Source organism: Pleurodeles waltl, chromosome 11 (genome assembly GCF_031143425.1).
Source record: "Pleurodeles waltl isolate 20211129_DDA chromosome 11, aPleWal1.hap1.20221129, whole genome shotgun sequence".
Taxonomy (NCBI): Eukaryota; Metazoa; Chordata; class Amphibia; order Caudata; family Salamandridae; genus Pleurodeles; species Pleurodeles waltl.
The window spans coordinates 591,221,671-591,240,224 of record NC_090450.1 but is presented as its reverse complement, the minus strand read 5'-3'; the positions used below and the strand labels follow the sequence as shown (position 1 = coordinate 591,240,224).

Genomic DNA, 18,554 nt, shown 5'->3' with positions numbered 1-18,554 from the left:
AAACATTTTTAAGCTGACAAGTGCTGCAGAATTTTTATCGGTATAGATGAGAATGCTGGGTTGTTGGAATTTTGTGGATTCCTGCAGATTCCGGAAGGTTCCATCACAAAAATGTGGGGAAAAATGTGTGATTCCAGCAAAGTTGGAGGCTTGCAGGGTATTGTGGGTAAGACAGTAGTGCAGGGTGTATGTGAGGCACACCACCCTGGACTCACCCAGATGTTTAGTTTTCAGATGTGTCTAGGTCTTGTGGATTTTTCTTCATGGCAGCGTCCCACAGTCCAAAAAGTGCAACCCTCGCCATTCCAAGCGGGACGATTTTGAGTTAGCCAAGCTCTCATGGCCGAAATGTAAAACCAAAACCCAAAATATTCAGGATGTCCTCTTTCTTGTCGTGGGATAAGATGTTTTAGTGTGGAGGGTGGGAGAGCTGAAAGACTGTTAGCCCCTTCAGTTGGGGTGGGGGCATAAACATGCCGATGCCCCCCCGAGGGGGGGCAGATATGGCAAACAGTAATGTGCCCCCATGGGGTGTGACTTTTGCCGAAAGGGCTGCCCCCCCCCCCCCAAACAAAACACACATGCACACACACCAATCCCTGGGGCCTAAGTGGTTTCTGTGGGGAGCAGCCCTTGCCCAATTTGGGGGGAGGGGTGGGAGTCCGGAGCTGGGCTCGTCCTCGGCACAGGGCAACCGTGGCCAAGGACTAGCCAAGCTCGTCCACAGCACCCGAGGGGTTAAAGTATATGTGGGGAATCATGAAAATAGCAGTGGGGATTAGCACTCTCCTTTGTTTGAATTAATCCAGGCTGGGGAGAATAGTCTGTTATGTCCTAAGTCCACCCAGGAAAGTGGTAGTCCACTAAATGGAGGGTCACTTGTATGTTTTTGAAATGTGAGCCCACCAAAGGGGCGTCCTCTTTGCACTCAAACAGAAAGGATACCACATGTTTCTTAATTGATCTCCCAGTATCCCTCTTGATCTCCTTCTAAGCTTTTTTAAATGACATGCAAATTGGGAGATACACCAATGTTTGCAAATCAGTTTGTGAAAGGAAATAAAGCCTATAGAATTTAAGACTTCTGCCGTTTCATCCTTTAAAAATGGTGCAACGTAATTAGAATTTTTACTCTCTGTACCACAGTAACTCTGAGCAATCCTGTGAGAGCTGCCATGATGTTTTTTTTATTTAAAAAAAAGTATAAATTCATGATGCTGTAGCTTTACAATCTGTTTGTTTGTTTGGGATTCCTGCATATATTGGGGGTGATTCTGACCGCGGCGGACGGCGGTCGCCACCCGCCAAGCGGTTCCCGCCGAAAGACCGCGGCGGTCATTCTGGCTCTCCCACTGGGCCGGCGGGCGACCGCCGAAAGTCCGCCCGCCAGCCCAGCGGGAAACACCCTTCCCACGAGGACGCCGGCTCAGAATGGAGCCGGCGGAGTGGGAAGGTGCGACGGGTGCAGTTGCACCCGTCGCGAATTTCAGTGTCTGCAAAGCAGACACTGAAATTCTCCGTGGGGCCCTCTTACGGGGGCCCCTGCAGTGCCCATGCCATGGGCATGGGCACTGCAGGGGCCCCCAGGGGCCCCGCGGCACCCCCTACCGCCATCCTGTTCCTGGCGGGAGAACCGCCAGGAACCGGATGGCGGTAGGGGGTGTCAGAATCCCCATGGCGGCGGAGCGCGCTCCGCCGCCATGGAGGATTCTCAAGGGCAGCGGGAAGTCGGCGGTACACCGCCGACTTTCCGTTTCTGGCCGCGGCTGAACCGCCGCGGTCAGAATGCCCAGCGGTGCACCGCCAGCCTGTTGGCGGTGCTACCGCCGACCTCCGCCATGGCGGTAATTACCGCCAGGGTCAGAATGACCCCCATAATGTTGTAGTAAGAGTCTCGATCGTACCAGAGCACTGGTTACTTCCAGGTGGCGTTTCCTCAAGCAGAGGAATAAATATTACTAGTATCATTAGAGAGATACTTGTAACTAGAAGAGTTTTATTGTATATCTCCAATAGGAGGATGGCCGGTAGGATACATTTGTTAATCTAAAGCAAATAGTGATTAGACTAGTAACCTACAGCAAAAAGGTGAATCTTCACCTGTTCTGTAAACTTATGTAGAAAAGAAAGTTCCCCAATTCCTTTCATATCATTAATGACTCTAATACCACTGTTGTGCTCCAGGCTTGAATCCTTACTTTACATCCCAAGTATCTGCTAGCGTACTCTGAAAACAAAACCTGAACATGTCACTCTTGTATTCAAGTTACATCTAGAAAAATACATTCTTCAACTATATTGAGTTGTCCTGGGGCCCACTGCTTTACCATGAACATATCACTACCTCATTTAATAGACAAAGCTTGATATCCACTGTTGTACAACTCATACAACATGACTCCCATTAATCAAACTTTCCAACTAGCTGTGAGTCCTTTATACCATCTAACCTCCTCCCACTCAAGAGCTGAAGTTGCTTTTCAGCTTCTATTCACTTATTTCCCACATGTAATCCTTTTTTGGAAAAAACTATAAGTACTTAGCAATAAAGAAAGATGGAAGACATCTCCAACTTTGGGACTGGCTCTCACAGTTCTCACTGTACAGGTATGGCTTGTAATCTTGTATAAAATTATTTTTGAGTGGTGCTATTTAATTTTTTATTTATTCAGGATGTTGGTTATTGACTTCATCTTTTTTTCTGTGTAAATTTTTTTGATGATTTGGATTAAAAGGCTTTCAGGATGATTGCACTTTTAATATTAGTATAATTAATTCATATATTGGACGAGAAACGTCTAATTTTTAATAAATATGATCTATCAAGGTGTTAATCTATGTGCATCCTGAACAAATGATTTAAGTAGTTATTACAAAAAGCATTGTATTTTATTTGATGCTACAAAAGTATTAATAAGTGTGTGTTGGGGGGCACATTGAAACTAATTTGTAACCCAGAAAATGTAATTTAGCTTTACTTTTAACCACAACAAATGTGTGTTGGACATCTCATTGTTTGAATCCTCACCTCTAATTATTAATAAACTGGTCAGCCAGTTGGAAAACACAGAGTGAGGAACGCAATTTGAAATTTGTTTACATTTTTTCAACTGCTTATATCAGAACAGTTCCTAAGATCTTTTTTTAAATTACGCACTCTTGTAATAAGAGTAACATATTATTTTTTACATTGAAAACTGTTGTGTTCTATGTTCACAGGTACAGGAAGCAATGCTTGCTACATGGAGGAAATGAGAAATGTGGAGCTGGTAGAAGGAGAGGAGGGCAAAATGTGCATTAACATGGAATGGGGAGCCTTTGGCGATAATGACTGCTTAAACAGTTTTAGGACAGAGTTTGACAAATCTGTGGATGAACTTTCACTCAATCCCGGAAAACAGAGGTGTGTTACATGTTGAAAATATTTTCATCACTTGATGCGAAAAGTATATCGATTGCCAGCCATCAAGTAATTCTGCCTTTAATGTCTTGAAATATGTTTGTCCTAAAAGGTGCTAACATGAGAAAGCAGTTATAATATGCCATTCCACTGGAAGCTTTCATTCATGAATCTAACTAGAATTATCATGAGGCATTTAATATTTCTTCAATAATTATCTGATAAGGGATCTACTCTAAATAAAAACAGGATACCTGGAAGAAGATCCAGCATAAATGGATTTGGATAATTCAGTAAATACTTAAGCAAGTGGTCTGTTAATGATACATAAAGTTGCCATTGGTCTACTATATTTGTAGCCACCAACTTTGTGTATATTATTTTCCCACCATGTACAGTGGTGTACATGAGTGAGCATTCTGTGAGTGGAGTGCCTTGCGGAAACAAGAGTCGGATGTTTAAAGAGAAGCATTGAGTTTACAGCCCAACAAATTACAGGTCCAGTTATATAGTACTGATTTACACTAGATTCTGGATTGTTTCTGGACATTGAAACACATCATTACTCCATTTTTAAGGAAATTATCATATTTGATTTTTCTAGAGAGAGACCAACAAGACTAGTTGGAAATTGGGAAATATTTAGGTTATTCTTTATGTGAACTTCAAGATACCATGTTTTGTGTAACTGGGAAAGTGAGTACAAAGTGTAGTTGTTATTTCAGTTGAAAAGGGTTGGCCACTTAGGCTTAGGATATTTTCACTTAGGCTTTCAACACTAGTTTGATATATTTGCATATATGAAGTAACAATTTTGGTAGTGGTGTCAGGATTCCCTGTTCATAATTGTAAATGGTTTTGAAAAATGGCAGTAAAGCAATGTTGGATAGGCACCTTTCCTCTATGTCCTGCAGTGCACAGTATGTCAAAGCACACAGATTTCTCTTGGCAGTACTGAGTGCCTGGAGATATGATGTTAAACAGAAAAAGCATAATTTCTATATATCTTTAAAATGACTGCTATATAGTTGGTATCATTAAGCAAAAATACACATCAAGAGAATGTACCACTTGTCTCATTCACATTATTTGGTGCTTTAGATGCACTTCACAAAGATACATGGAAGTACTTGTTAAGGCAAAAAAAATGCATTATGTTTTTGGATCAAATTTGAAAAATTTAACAGCTCATGTGCATGCTTTCGCTCATTACCTCAGACCTAAAAGGAAGACAAAGGGATTTTGAGTTTTTTTGCAAGGGGGTGATATGTCCCCATCTTTGTTTTTTCTTTTCTTAAATGTTTGCCTTTCCTAGAATACTTTACTGAACTCTGTATGGATAGTGACTACTTAGACGTGAAATGTTTTTTTTTGTCCGCTGGAGATTGCACACAAACAAACATGACATTTCATTTGTAGATTTTCCCTACAGCATAGATCCTTTAAGCTGGAGAGTTCTGCTATTCTTTAACAAAGAGGTAGAGTAAAAGAAAGGTTAATTGTAACTATAGTAGCCATTAGGGGCCACAGAGAGATATAAATGCCTCAATGCAAATTGATACTTTGATGCAAGCATTCCCCCTCAACTGCCCAGACTACTCCCAATCTCAGCCAGTAATTGTTTGCAAATGGCTTTGTATTAGCATAGCTCATGGTGATATATAGTTGTTTAATAAATTCCTTTATAGAATTCTTTTTAAAACAGAAAACCACTGGGAAAAGATAAAAACCAAGTTGCTGCACTCTGAATGTTTGTCCTGGGAGCAGCGTCTTCTACGACCCAGACCTATGCATCACCTAGCCCGTGCCATACGATTCCAGCTTTTTTTTAATCCACATCAGAACATCCTTGTCAGCAACCAAGCACAATAGCATTGCAATATTGATAACCATTGAGAAGTAGGTGTAGCTTCTGTTTTGTTTCAAGTTTTCCCATCCCTGTGTTAGTGCTATCAAGCCTCTGCTGTGTCCCAGTGTAAAAATACAGGTTTGCCTCTGTTTCGATATCTCCTGCAACTCTTAATACTTTAAACCAGTGGTTCCCAATCTGTGCGCCGTGGCACCCATGTGCGCCATCAAAACTAGCCAGGGGTGCACACAGTTTGGAAACCGAGAAATAGCTATACATATCTGCTGTCACTACTTGCCCTGCCCGTCTGGTAACTGCAGTGTTAATGGATGACACTGAAACATAAAACCATCGCTCAGCTCTGAGTTATTTAACAGGTCCTGACCCTGAGCTAAACAGTTCAGAAGTGTTGCTTGAGTGAATTTTAGAAATCCCTTAATGCAATTTAACAACACCTTTTTTGCAGTATAATTAAAATATGCATGCTAATTCTTATAACCTCGACCTAGGTAAAGAGGCAAGGAAGACTGCGTTATAAAGGTCATTAAGGGTGAATGTGAATAACATTAATTTAATACACAAGCTCCAAAAATAAAATAAATGGTAAAGAAATATGCAGTAAAGCACTGTAAAGGGCATTTCTCCTGCTCAGCAAATAACACATACTCAGGCCTTCATGGAAGACCTGCTGTCACAGACAACTAATTCTGTCCCTTCAAGGATAGGTCACAAACACTTCACTCGGAATAAGCCACCCTAAGACAAACAGTTTTGAAAAATGTGTGCTGTACAGATGCATTGTCTGTATATAGGTACCTTTATTATCTTGTGCACTTTGTTTTTCTAGTCAGCAGGGCCCAACAGATAGGCAGTTTATTACACAGCTAACACTTTTCTATAAGACGAAGATCATAGGATGCTCAGCCTAGTGACTGCAGTCAGGCCTTGGCTGGATGCCTGCTAATGCGCCACAGCCCACCTTTCACTGCACTCTTCTTCCATACAGGATATGTTACAGAGACAGGTATAGCTGTAAACTATTGTACAGATAGACATTGTACCTTAGTGAGCCAGTGAAACCGCAATAACATGCTTATAAATGCCAGGTAATGCATGTCCGCAGTGTTTGATCTCCTTAAAATGTGTAAATATTACCTATTTCAGCTGCGTGCATGTGATATTTAACCAACTGAAGCAGGTTGCAATAGTGCTTAATTAAAGGCACTTACTTCAATGTAGTCTGTGCATGAAACGGAAAGCACATCCAGCTTTACTAGCACAGATTCTTTGTTAGAGAAGTAAATGAAAGGATTTGTTCTCTTATCATCTTTATCTCATTCTGTCATTCTTACTTTCATCACTTGACTAGCAACAAAGCTTCTGCTTACTCCAAATGAAATTCCTTCTTACTCTTGCAGCTATTCACTGTCGATTACTCTGCTAAATGTTCCTACTTTTAACTCTACTTCCTCCTTCTTACTCCTACTGAGTCCATCCCAACTGCAACAGCAGTTCCTCCTCTAGCCTGCATTTCAGCAAAAAGAGAGATGGGCACCTCAATTGCTACAGCTTTGCATGTGTGAGAAATGCAGGGATGGGCACAGGGCTTGGATAGCCATCTTAAAGGGTGCTCAGAGGTTCGCACTGCCCTTAGTTTCCTTTAAGGAAAACGGTGACCTGCCAGCTGCTGGAGGAAGGTTGGCTTCCTCAGCATCAGGTTCATGTCTGAGGGGATATCATCTTCTTACTGTCCTGGCACTGAGATAGTTTGAATAGGAAGTTACTTCCATTGCATTTTAGTTATAGCTCAGCTATAAATGGCATTCGGATGCCATCTGCAACAGACTTTTCTATTGAAGGTCCTTCTGCGAATGTAGCCAACACTGCCCTTTTCAGATTGCTGATGTTAATGCTAGAATTCCCAAGAAAATAAATGTTTAAATTGACTGCTCAGTGGTATATTTGTTGCTAAGGATTGTCAGAGATAAGCATTCTATTGAGTTCTGTGACATGCAGAATGTGATGCAAGCTGCTGCCACTGAAGAAGATACTTTCATGTCAGGAACATGTGGGTCAAGGCTTCAAGGCCTGAAGTAAAAAGGAGAGGTGGTAAAGTGAATATTTGTTGCTGATAAAGTGCTTGATTACAGCATCAGTTCAGTGACAAAGTAGATCACAACTACGATTTATAATACATTCATCGCAATTATTTTCTTATTTTCAGGGAGAAAAAAAATGGAAGTACTCCCGATGCCGGGCTTACATCCTCCAACCTGCCAAAAAAAGTAACATAATGGCGAGCCACGGCCAAATGCCAATAGGTCAAGGGAGCAGCAGGTCGAAAAAGTTTGGGAACCACTGCTTTAAACTGTTGAATGCCTTAAAACCAGTATTCTTTGTTTTTTAAACGAATAGGAACTCAGATAGTTTCACCCGCACACATAACCTAATTAAAAAAAAAAACTTTATTTATCGTTTTATTAAGAAATCAACAAGGCAGTCATCACATACACAACTGGGCACTGGTTATCAAGGTATCCATGAGTCTTCAGTGCATAATTAAACAGAGATGCACAATGTTCCCCAATTCTCAAACATTTAGAATAATAAATTGGTCCCCTAAGGATTTATTTCCTATCTGCTGTTTTCAGGCTCCCCATGCCTGAGCCTTCTGAATTATCGGAGTTGTCGCTATATTCTGAGTCTGTAGTCATCTCTTGATCAGGACCCAACAATTTATCACACAGAGCTCTCCATGTTGTAAGAGCCTACTGGAGACTATCATCCCACCTATTCAGTCTGATATTTGTTTCCTTGGCCAGGGACCACTCCGCTACATCTGTGCCCCGTCTCTCTATTGTTGGGGCCAGCTGTGACATCCATGTACTGGCAACTCTGGACAGCTAGCTTTGGTACTAGCACGACAGAGTTATAGGTCATGCCGGCCCTTGGGGCATTTGAAGTTACCCAACAAGCAGCACTGCAGTGTGGGAGTTAGAGGTAGGTGTGTAGCGCACCATCTCATCCACTCATCCATGCTCAAAAGGACATGTCAGCCATCATCTGCCTAACTGGCTTTAGGATCCATATGGGTAGTTACCTATGAAATGCTGCTCGTTTTACCACTGTTGCTACAACCTGCTGCCATAGCCCCCTTGTTTGCCTCACTATAAATGGAGTATCTTTTGCTATGCCTGTCCCCTCTATCAATTGTTCCGGGAGTCTGTTTACCTCTATCAATCCCATCAGCAGTCGCGTCTCTCGGTTGGGGACCGTGTCTAGCCATCTGTCTGCGTGTTGTGAATGTGCCGCAAAGTAATATAACTCCAATCGCGGAACCTCAGGTCGTCCAACGCGTACGTTCTATTTAATGTGGCTAGGGCCATCCAGCTCTGTTTATTCGCCCACAGTAAGGAGATCAATAAGGAGTTCAACCGCTTAAATGTATGTGCTGCAATGGGATTCATCTAGTTCCGGAGAAAATACAAACATCTGGGGAGTAGCACCATTTTAGAAATATAAGTGAGGACATTACTCGCCCCCTGTTAAGGTGGAATTGTTGAGCTGGGGTATAGGCCACATGGATCCTCAGGTAACAGAAGGAGTACAGTTCCCTCTGGGATTCCATGCATACGAGCCAATGGAAATATCAGAGACTTAGTACGATTAATCCTGAGCCCGGAGATGTTTCCAAATTTGTATCTACAGTAGCGTGAGTACTGCCACCCTAGGGGTTTATATGTAAAACAGTGCATCATCAGTGTATAGGGAGACATGGTACATCTCCCCCAGCTGCATGCCCCAGGCTCTGAAATCCCTTCTGACCGTAATCCCCAATAGCTCTATCGCCAGGGCAAAGAGGAGTGGGGGCAGGGGACATCCCTGTTGCTTCCCCCACCACAGCTCTGCACACAACCTTGATTAGATATGTTATTGGGATAAACAATAGCTCATATTTATCTCTTTAAGTGTGCCACTAATATTTTAACTTTCCAATACTTAGGGGGGCATTATGACCCAAGCGGTGAGTGTTAATGTGGCAGTAGTACCGCCAGCAGGCTGGTGGTACATACCGCCACATTATGAGATTGGTGGGCGCCACTTCTCCACTCATACTGCCATGGTGGTATCAGCTGCCGGCCGGGCTGGAGATATCAATCTCCAGCCCGGGGGCCAGAACAGTACCGTCAGCAGTATTATGAGCCTACATACCACCATGATTTTCATGGCATCGCTAATGCCACGCAAACCATGGCATTAGGCCCTACCGGTGATGGGGAATTCCTTCCCTGTCACCGGTAGGCCGCTCCCCCATCCCCCCAACACACACCTGACACCTCCTCACCCCCCATACACACACTAATCCCCCCCACCCTCTCCGATCATCTCACACACACCACCCACATACACGCAGATATGCACCACGCATACACCCAATCACTCACACAGGCATACACGCATTCATACACGTATACTTCCAGACATGCTCGCACACATTCTTACACACAATCACACTGACATGTAGACACGCACTCACTTCACCATTCTTACACGCATTCACTCACACGCATACAACCATGCAAACACTGACGCATTCACACACTCACACATTCATGCGCGCACACACACAGACAAATGACCTCTCGTCCCCCTCCCCTGTTGGAAGCCTAACTTAACTTTTTCAGGGAGGTTTTCCGGCAGGGAGTGGAAAAGGGCGCTGCTACCGCCAGCAGAGCACAGCCAGCAGAACACCGCCAGGCCTTATCACAGGTCTTGATCCGGCTGGCGGCGTTCTACTGGCGTGGCGGTGCTGGAGGTAGCAGCACCACCTTACCACCGTCCGCCACCATGAACACTGCCGGATTTCTGCCCTTTTTGTGGTGGAAGTCCGACAGTGCTCATAATATGGCGGACGGATGGTAGCCGCGGTGGCAGTATATTGTCGGCCGTCACTGCGGCGGTAGGTGGTTTTTACCACCAATGTCAAAATGACCACCTTAGTTACTAGACCTAGTCCTGGTTAAACAGTGGGGTTTCAAATATATTATTGAATGTAATTATGGTTACTAAATGATTTTCACCTGCTAAATTGAAGTATGAAAAATATCAGATTATTGCACTGCATCTGAACTCCATTTAAACAGTCTTATCTAGCTAGAATTGGGTATCGATGCATTTAGTCTTAAGTGGTTTTAATGGTTACCTCTGGAATGTGCTGTATTCTTCCCTTGAAAAAAGATCTTCCTTCACTTCGGAAATTCTTGTAGACTTACCTTACCCAGTTGACCTTTGCCTTAATTTCTTCCTCCTATTGTGATAATTAATTAGTATTTACAGAAGGACTTGCCTCACAGTTTATTTCCCGAGCTCCCCCCGTATTGTCCCATCACTAAATCAAGTTGTTAAATGCAGGACCCTGGAAAACCAGATGTAACAATACTACTCGCCAGTACATGTCCAGCAACTGTGTCTAGTGACTATGAACAAGATGTTCATAATAATTAGACAACTTTTCCATCATTTTCTTTGTGAAATGTTGAATATTGTATTTGTGGTCATGAGTATGGAGTTGTTCATGCTAGGTGTGGTGTCCTGCCTTGTTAAATGGTGTCTTACCACGGTTGCTCTTGTCCCCTGATCCTACAGCAATCACCATCCAGGCGGCATGGTAAATTATAGTCTACATTGCAAAGTCTTTCCATTTACAAGAATACTGCAAACCCAATGTTAGCATTTTAAAAATGTAATTGTTTTTTTTTTATTTCAGGTTCGAGAAAATGATTAGTGGAATGTATTTGGGAGAGATTGTTCGCAATGTTCTCATAGACTTCACAAAAAGAGGCCTGTTATTTAGAGGTCGTATCTCTGAAAGGCTGAAGACCCGAGGAATATTTGAAACAAAATTCCTTTCTCAGATCGAGAGGTAAGTACAGTTGGATAAAATGATATTTTAAAATAGAGCAATTACCTCGCTCCAGGTCATTATGGATGCTGTCTCCAGTCCTGAACGTTTCACCTACAAATCATTTATTTCAGCTGCTTCAGTCTAATAACATCAATAAAAGCAAAGCAAGCCTACAACACTCAGACTGAATTAGGTTGCCACTCACGTTAAGGGCTGTAAACAGTGTCCATAATGACCTGAAGATGGTGGTAACCATATAAATGTACTAAGAACAACAGTAATAACAATATCTATGTTGTGACTGAATCTGAGAAGCAGAATTGTGGCAAAATATTGCAAATTTAGAGCTTTGTCACATATACTATTGTCTGCGTTATAAACTGATTTCAGAAAAACACCTTGTAAATAAAGGGATTGAAAGTTACACAAACACTAGATACCTTATGGCAATATATTGTTCATTGTAGTGTTCATAATGCAGCAGTTACTTTAAATACAGTCAGTATTTTAGTAGCACAGTCAAGGTTTTTAATAACCTCAAGAATGAAACAACTATACGACTTCGTAGTAATTCAGTACAGATTACAGAATATGAAAATACACTCCTTAATTTGCACATACAGTTTCAGCTACACCTGCCAATTAGCATTTGGCCTGGCCATGGGTCTGTGAGATTCCACTTGAAGAACAAAGCCTAATGGTTTATAAGCTCCAGTGCGTTTTTTCTTTCATTTCAGGACATGTTGAGATTTGTTAGCAAGTAGTTATTCCCAGAGAATATAGCAGCAGTTCTACATAACATACTGTTGGCGATTGTTGCATTGATGACAAGGATTGTTTTTAATGGCTGAACTAAGCTGGACATATAAAATATAAAAATGATATGTATTAAGGGGCTGGTGATTTTTCATTTTCTTTATATATATTTTGTTTTTAAACTTGTGGGGTATAATCCTTGTCCACATAGTCTGAGTTCAGGGAGCGAGCCCAATGTCTTGCTTCTCGAACATTTTACAATAAAAATGGGGCAAATTTATAAATTCTAAAGTACAGTTTTCAAAGTCACTTGGAAATTATTTATTTAAAGTTTGACAGATCTTCCTCAAAGTGCCCTCACAAAACAATTTATGGAATGCCGAGTAAGCTAGGTTTATCAAACCAAGTAAATGTTGAATAGAACAGGGAGAGATAGTGTTCTGTAGTACCATCTCCCTCATAAATTATCTAACACCATAGCTTCTCCAGGCAGTGCAGACAATCTGGATATGCAATTTGACATGCCATTGTATCATTGTTCAAAATGATAGATAAAATACTAGGGTAGAGTAGGATGCAAAAGCTGGTTACAGAGACACTACGTTCTCAAACCTTAGAGACGACAGACTATGGCTTAAGGTAGATGGATGTTACTTGTTCAGACAGCAAAGGTACCAATAAGGTTAAAGACTGTTTAGATTCATACAGCATGTGTATTCCTTAAGTTACACTGATTTTGCAGACCTATGCCTGTAGCAGAATAGCATTACAATAATGTTTTAAAAAAGCTACCAGGGTACACTAACAAATGCTCATATTTCAGTAATTAAATAACTATATAGCTGAAAATAAGTGACCTCTGACGCCACAAACATTATGTGATTACATTAGCAATACTGCCCTGGTTTAATTTATCTCCTAACTTTGCTTGCTGGATTTGTGAAATTAGATAAACCCTGCCCTTTTCTAGCAACTTTATGTTCTATTGATGAAACCAAACCAAATTTCTCCAAATAAACATTTTCCATTTACTTGAGACTTGAGTTTTGTCCCCAAGTACCAGTTATTCATTTTTCACAACAGTTTATTTTTATTCTAGGAAAAGCTTCTTATTACCTGAAAATATTATGTCCATATTGACAGTTTTCTCTGAAAAATAAATGTTTTTTGTCTCCAGTCAGTTGCTTGTTAATTTCATGAAGTACTCTCATTTGCCACCTGCCCACAAGCAAAGGTGCTGTATCACATTAGCAAGCATATTTTCAAAATCCCATGTAAAACCACCAAATACCCAGCTTCACCCTTGCATTTCATGATACTGGCTTACATGTTTGAGTGTCCTCATCAAATGCTAGAGTAGTCCCTCCATACAATTGATGCCTCCCATCATAATGTTCACATATATGTGCACAGAGCCACATACACTACAGCAATAGTCTTAATCTGGCATCGGGAGATAGAATACTGCATTGGACCTAGGACATTCCGATTTCCACCACCAAGTCACATAGAGGTGTTTAGTTGTGTGACGAAAAGTCAGGCTAGGAGCTGCAGCAACCTGGGTCATAAAAAGCTTGGCAAGGGTTAACAATAGCCATCAGTGCTTTCAAAGTGTTCGCTTTCCCACTGTGCATGGGACAGCCATGCAAAAGCTTGCAGAGAGGGGAGTCTTAATCCCCAGGGCAGCGCTGCTTGGTGGTGCCGGCAGTCGGACCATGATGGCTCCGCCTCGCCGTAATGTGGAGACCGGAAAGCTACTTTGGCGGCAATCCGACTGCCACCATGAGTCTGGTGGTCGCACGACCGCCAGACTGGTAATGAGGGGCTTTGTGTTGCTCAGATTACTAATACACCTGCTGTTTTTTTAAGTCTGCCCCGGTCTTTACTCCTTCCTCTGTTGCTCTTCTAGCTGGCCCATTAGAAAATATCACATAGTTTGTGCACCGTCCTATTGGTCCTTCTTGGACCCATATGGAAAAGAAATAGGGCTGGTGATTGAAAGTCAAAATAAATAGATAACACATATAAAAATTGAAACCTTGAGAGGCACAGCCACTGCCAAACCACAAGAAAAATAATGGGCTATTCACCAAAACCTTTAAAAAAATTCTAAAGCCATGCAAATCAAAACAAGAAACAGTTTTAAATCAAACGAAGTACAATGAGTGTCAGCACAGCTTATTGAGTCAAAAAGTGAGAGCAACACTACAATGTTGCCTGCTCCACAAAAGTGGAAGCTGGCTCCATGTTAGATACTGAAGACCAAATAGTCTTGCATCTATGGAGTATATAATGATGGAACACTTTGGTAAAAGGTTAGTAGACTATGTAAAAGGTACAGAATTAGAAATCCAGTGTACAATGGTTTCAGCAGAGAGTGGAGAAAGGAAAAGCTGGAGAAGGACTGAAGACAGATTTTGTCACTAAAATATGGAAGCAGATTAAGGAAAGTATGGCATGTAAATAAGCTATTGACTGTGTTAGCAACTGGTTAGGCAACAGCAGAATAAGGAGCACATTGGTGAAAAGTGTTGTTGCTCACAAAGAAGATGAAGAATACTCTGCCACATGAATCATTAAGTCGTTATTAGCGTCCTTGATGACATTGATGATTGTGTCGAAATTAAGGTCTGCAGATTGCCAAACTATAGTCAAATGCTTATCTCATGAAGTGGAAAATGATATATTTAAGTAAATAAATGTGTTCTGATATTTTTCATAAATAAGTTCAATGAAATATTTTTAGGGAAGAGATATCTGTATAAGCAGTACAAGAGTGATGTGTCATTAAAAGCCATCAAATAAAAGAGCTGGTGTAGTCTTAGTAGGTGAACTAAAATCTCCAAACAATGCGATGAAGCAATTGGTATAGTAGCAAAGTTTGGGAACAGGGAGATTGGATGCCACAGAGCATTATCAGCCCCCCCCTGTTCTGCTTTCCCCACTTATCTCGTATCGGAGCTTACAGAACCTCTCTGGAATGCACTTCTGAGTTCAAAGAAGACCTTTATTGTTGTTAATTCTCCCCCACCCACAAGTTCCTGAGAGACGAAATTAGTAGATTTCAAGCACACGTTTAAAAGTAGTCGCAGCAATGAAAGCAAAATATATCACAGTACTTCTCAGTTGCAATGTACACAGCAAATTTTATATATATATATATATATATATATATATATATAACATAACTGCAAAGCATAAAAGTCAAATTCATCACCGTATGGGCAAGGCGGTAGGGCCTAAAGCTTCATCTTTCTGGGGTCTGCAAGTTGATGACTCCGGTCAACTGCGAGAAAGAGATTATCTACCCAAACGGGAGACTGCCAATTGACGTCTAGCTTCAGCCTGAAGTCAAGCAGATTCAAATCTAACTCACCGTAGCCCAGAGTCATCCTTAAAAGCAAACTCAGTGTGTGATCCGAACAACCTTGGGGAGTGGCCAGTTCTCCTGAACAATTCCGCTCTCAGACTGGATTGCGAGGTAAACACAAAATCTACGTGCTCTTATCAGCTAAGGTCTGGTGTGAAGAAAACAGCTTGGTCCATCTTGTGGAAAAACACAGCTTGGAAAAACACAGACATCTGTAATGTCTCAACTGCAATGTCTAACCCTACGTTAAATCCAATAGGCAGCTAACCTAAATATCAAATGTAATGTCTAATGTCATGTCAAAGCCAATAGGCAGCTAAGCTGCTAATGTCATGTCAAAACCAATAGGCAGCTAACCTAAATATCAAATGTAATGTCTAATATCATGTCAAAGCCACTAGGCAGCTAAACTAAATACAGAATGTAATGTCTAATCCATGTCAAAGCCAATAGGCGGCTAAACTGAATACAGAACATATAATGTGCTACTAGTGAACATTGAGCAACTAATACGCGCAGTGGTGAAACAAAGTCATTGGTCAAACACAATTAATAGCATCACACCCCCAAAAATGTTTCACTTCCTCAGTTCGTCCATGAAGAATCGATGTAAATAATGTGTTGAGTTTTGTTTTTTTGGAGGCCATGTTTGTATGTAGAGATGAGTAACAATCTAGGTGCGACTGCCAAGATCCTGTAAGGTCTCAACCAGAAATCCTAAAAAAGAGTTGTTTGACTTAAATCTGAATAATTTGATGAACAAGAAAGTGATATGATGGGCTCCTCAGAAGATTCCATAATATTTTACAGAAGATGTTCTAGATCAACTCTGAATTCAATTTAGATATATTTATTCATATTAAACAGAACACTCAGTGCACGGTCCTACTACTCCAGAGTACATATATGTATTTTTACAGCTTTATCTTATTGTTTTTAGACATCACTACATATTGTGCAGATTAGAGAATTAAAAATACAAGTGATGAAAAGCAAGTATTTGCACACACAGTGAGCATCGTGTCTCCAATAGTTAATCTTAATATCGTGTCTAAATAAAGTTGGTCACTCCATGCATGAGGAAAGTAACATCAAGTGCTCACTGATTACCAACATCTCAATGCTTGTTTCACTGCTGCACACATATCCAAACTTCGTTACATCCAGCTGTAAGTCCTTATGCGTTCACGTTAGTATGCTTTGATTCTGCTGATATATCCCTACATTTGTGTAAACCACATTATTTCTACCTTGTTTACTTACCTTCTGCTTATTGCCAATATAGCTCAAAGTAGACCTACCTGAGGAGCAGGCTAAAACATTAGAAGGTTAACTTTCAATCATAAAGTAATATTTTTGTGTCATATAGTGTGTTGCAAAATTGATTACATAATTCAGAGACACCTTAGGCATGCTCATGAGAGTAACAGCTGTCTACCAGCAGCAATGGTGATGGAGACTGTAAATGGGTTGTGGTCGTAGAGCTGGCAGTAAATGGACCCATTAGACGTGTTTTGTTTTATAATCATTGTTTATAGTTATAGGTTCTCATCCAGATAAGGCATCATAATAACATATGGAGATTTCAGTAGTACCTATGTGCCACAGATAAAGAAACTTGTGGAAACAACAGAGGGTCCCAGCACACTTTGGCAACCTGATAGCTCATTTTTAGATCTAACAAACTGAGATACTGCACATACTTTTCAGTAATGCTACTTTAAAATAGTTAATTTTTGAACATGCATGATACATGAGGACTACCAGCTTCATGACAGTTGAAAACAATTATAAAAGAACAAAACACATTAAAACACAAAGACAAATTAAACATTTAATTTTCTTTTCTTTTTTTTTCTCTTTACAGTGATTGTCTGGCGTTGCTCCAGGTTCGCTCTATTCTGCAACACCTTGGTCTGGACAGCACCTGCGATGACAGTATCATCGTGAAGGAAGTGTGCACAGTGGTGGCTCGGCGTGCAGCGCAGCTTTGTGGTGCCGGCATGGCAGCAGTTGTGGACAAAATCCGAGAAAACCGTGGCCTGGATTTTCTTAAGATCACCATTGGTGTGGATGGAACACTTTACAAGCTGCATCCCCAGTAAGTGATATTGCATGGGTGTTGTGATGACTCCGCTAAGAAAAGCCTGCTCTAGTTGGTCCAGCCATTTAAACCATTCAAGTCCTCCATGAGGAGGTGGAATATGATTGGTGTATAGGTGGCAATTGTGTGATAGCTTGTTTGTTAAAGAAAACCCACAGCAAAAATGGCATAGCAGCCCATTTTTCACTTACTGATCTACCATGGTGTAAATTAAAAGTAACAATAAACGTTGCAAGTTGGAGGGAAGAGGAGCACAGGAAAGTTGAAACAGAAACAAGCAGGTGAGTGAACAAGGAAACACATGCATTTCCAAGGAATGGTAAATGAAATAATTCCTATCACTTCAGCAGTGGAAGGATAAAACTCTATCAGTATCACATGTTTCTGAATATAGGATGATTTCTTGTAGTGCATATGTGTTTTTTTTCTAATTAGTATTACAATCGGGCCTTATTAAATTGCTTATCTTTGCTCTTGACACTTTCCCATCATATTGTTTGTTCGAAGATGTTTTCGCCTTGCTCCCCTCATCTGCCGTATTTGTTGTTGTTCTAGTTTGCCGGGCACATGCTGGGAGGTGGCAATATAAAACTTTGCTTGCCACACATCCGCACAGTGGTCACATAAAAGGCAAGCCCCTGTGCATTTGAATCACAGCCAATAGCCAGAGATGACCTCCGTTCAAAGCTGTTTTTGTAGATGGTTCTCTTTTCACATACACATCTGAAGCTATCTATAAATTATTTCCCCTCAAACCACCTCATTGAAGTAGATGTGAATCTTTGGAGTTCTTTTGGCCTTATAACTTCTTTTACTAATCATGGGAAGACTTATCTTGCTGTCATTACACAACTGTTAAAAACTACTGACTCCAATTAAAAATATTTTTATAAGACTCCTGTTTCTTCTCTCTGGCACTCTAAAGGAAATGCTAGCTGATGCCCTGTCACCAGGTAAACGTCATAAAATACATAAATTGGTTGTAGAACATGAATTCGAGCTGTAATGTCTCACTGGAACAGGGTTATGTGAAGACGGTAGTGCATTAGTTAGTGACTTGTCATCACAAGTGTATTCTATGATCTCGACCTTTTGATTAGGCAAGCTAGTGAGTGATTATCCATTACTCACAAGCAATCATTAAAATGCACAAATGATTTGAAGATGTCC

At 41.0% G+C, this 18,554-nt stretch overlaps 1 protein-coding gene across 1 annotated transcript in view; it reads left to right on the top strand.

The window, feature by feature from the left end:
• The window catches only part of HK2 (hexokinase 2), a 155,770-nt gene that overhangs the window by 118,316 nt on the left and 18,900 nt on the right, over window positions 1–18,554 (top strand). The window contains exons 15-17 of the mRNA XM_069214099.1: window positions 3,220–3,403; window positions 11,017–11,172; window positions 17,148–17,381. Coding sequence (XP_069070200.1) covers window positions 3,220–3,403; window positions 11,017–11,172; window positions 17,148–17,381 — 574 coding nt within the window. The remainder of the gene's footprint in view (window positions 1–3,219; window positions 3,404–11,016; window positions 11,173–17,147; window positions 17,382–18,554) is intronic.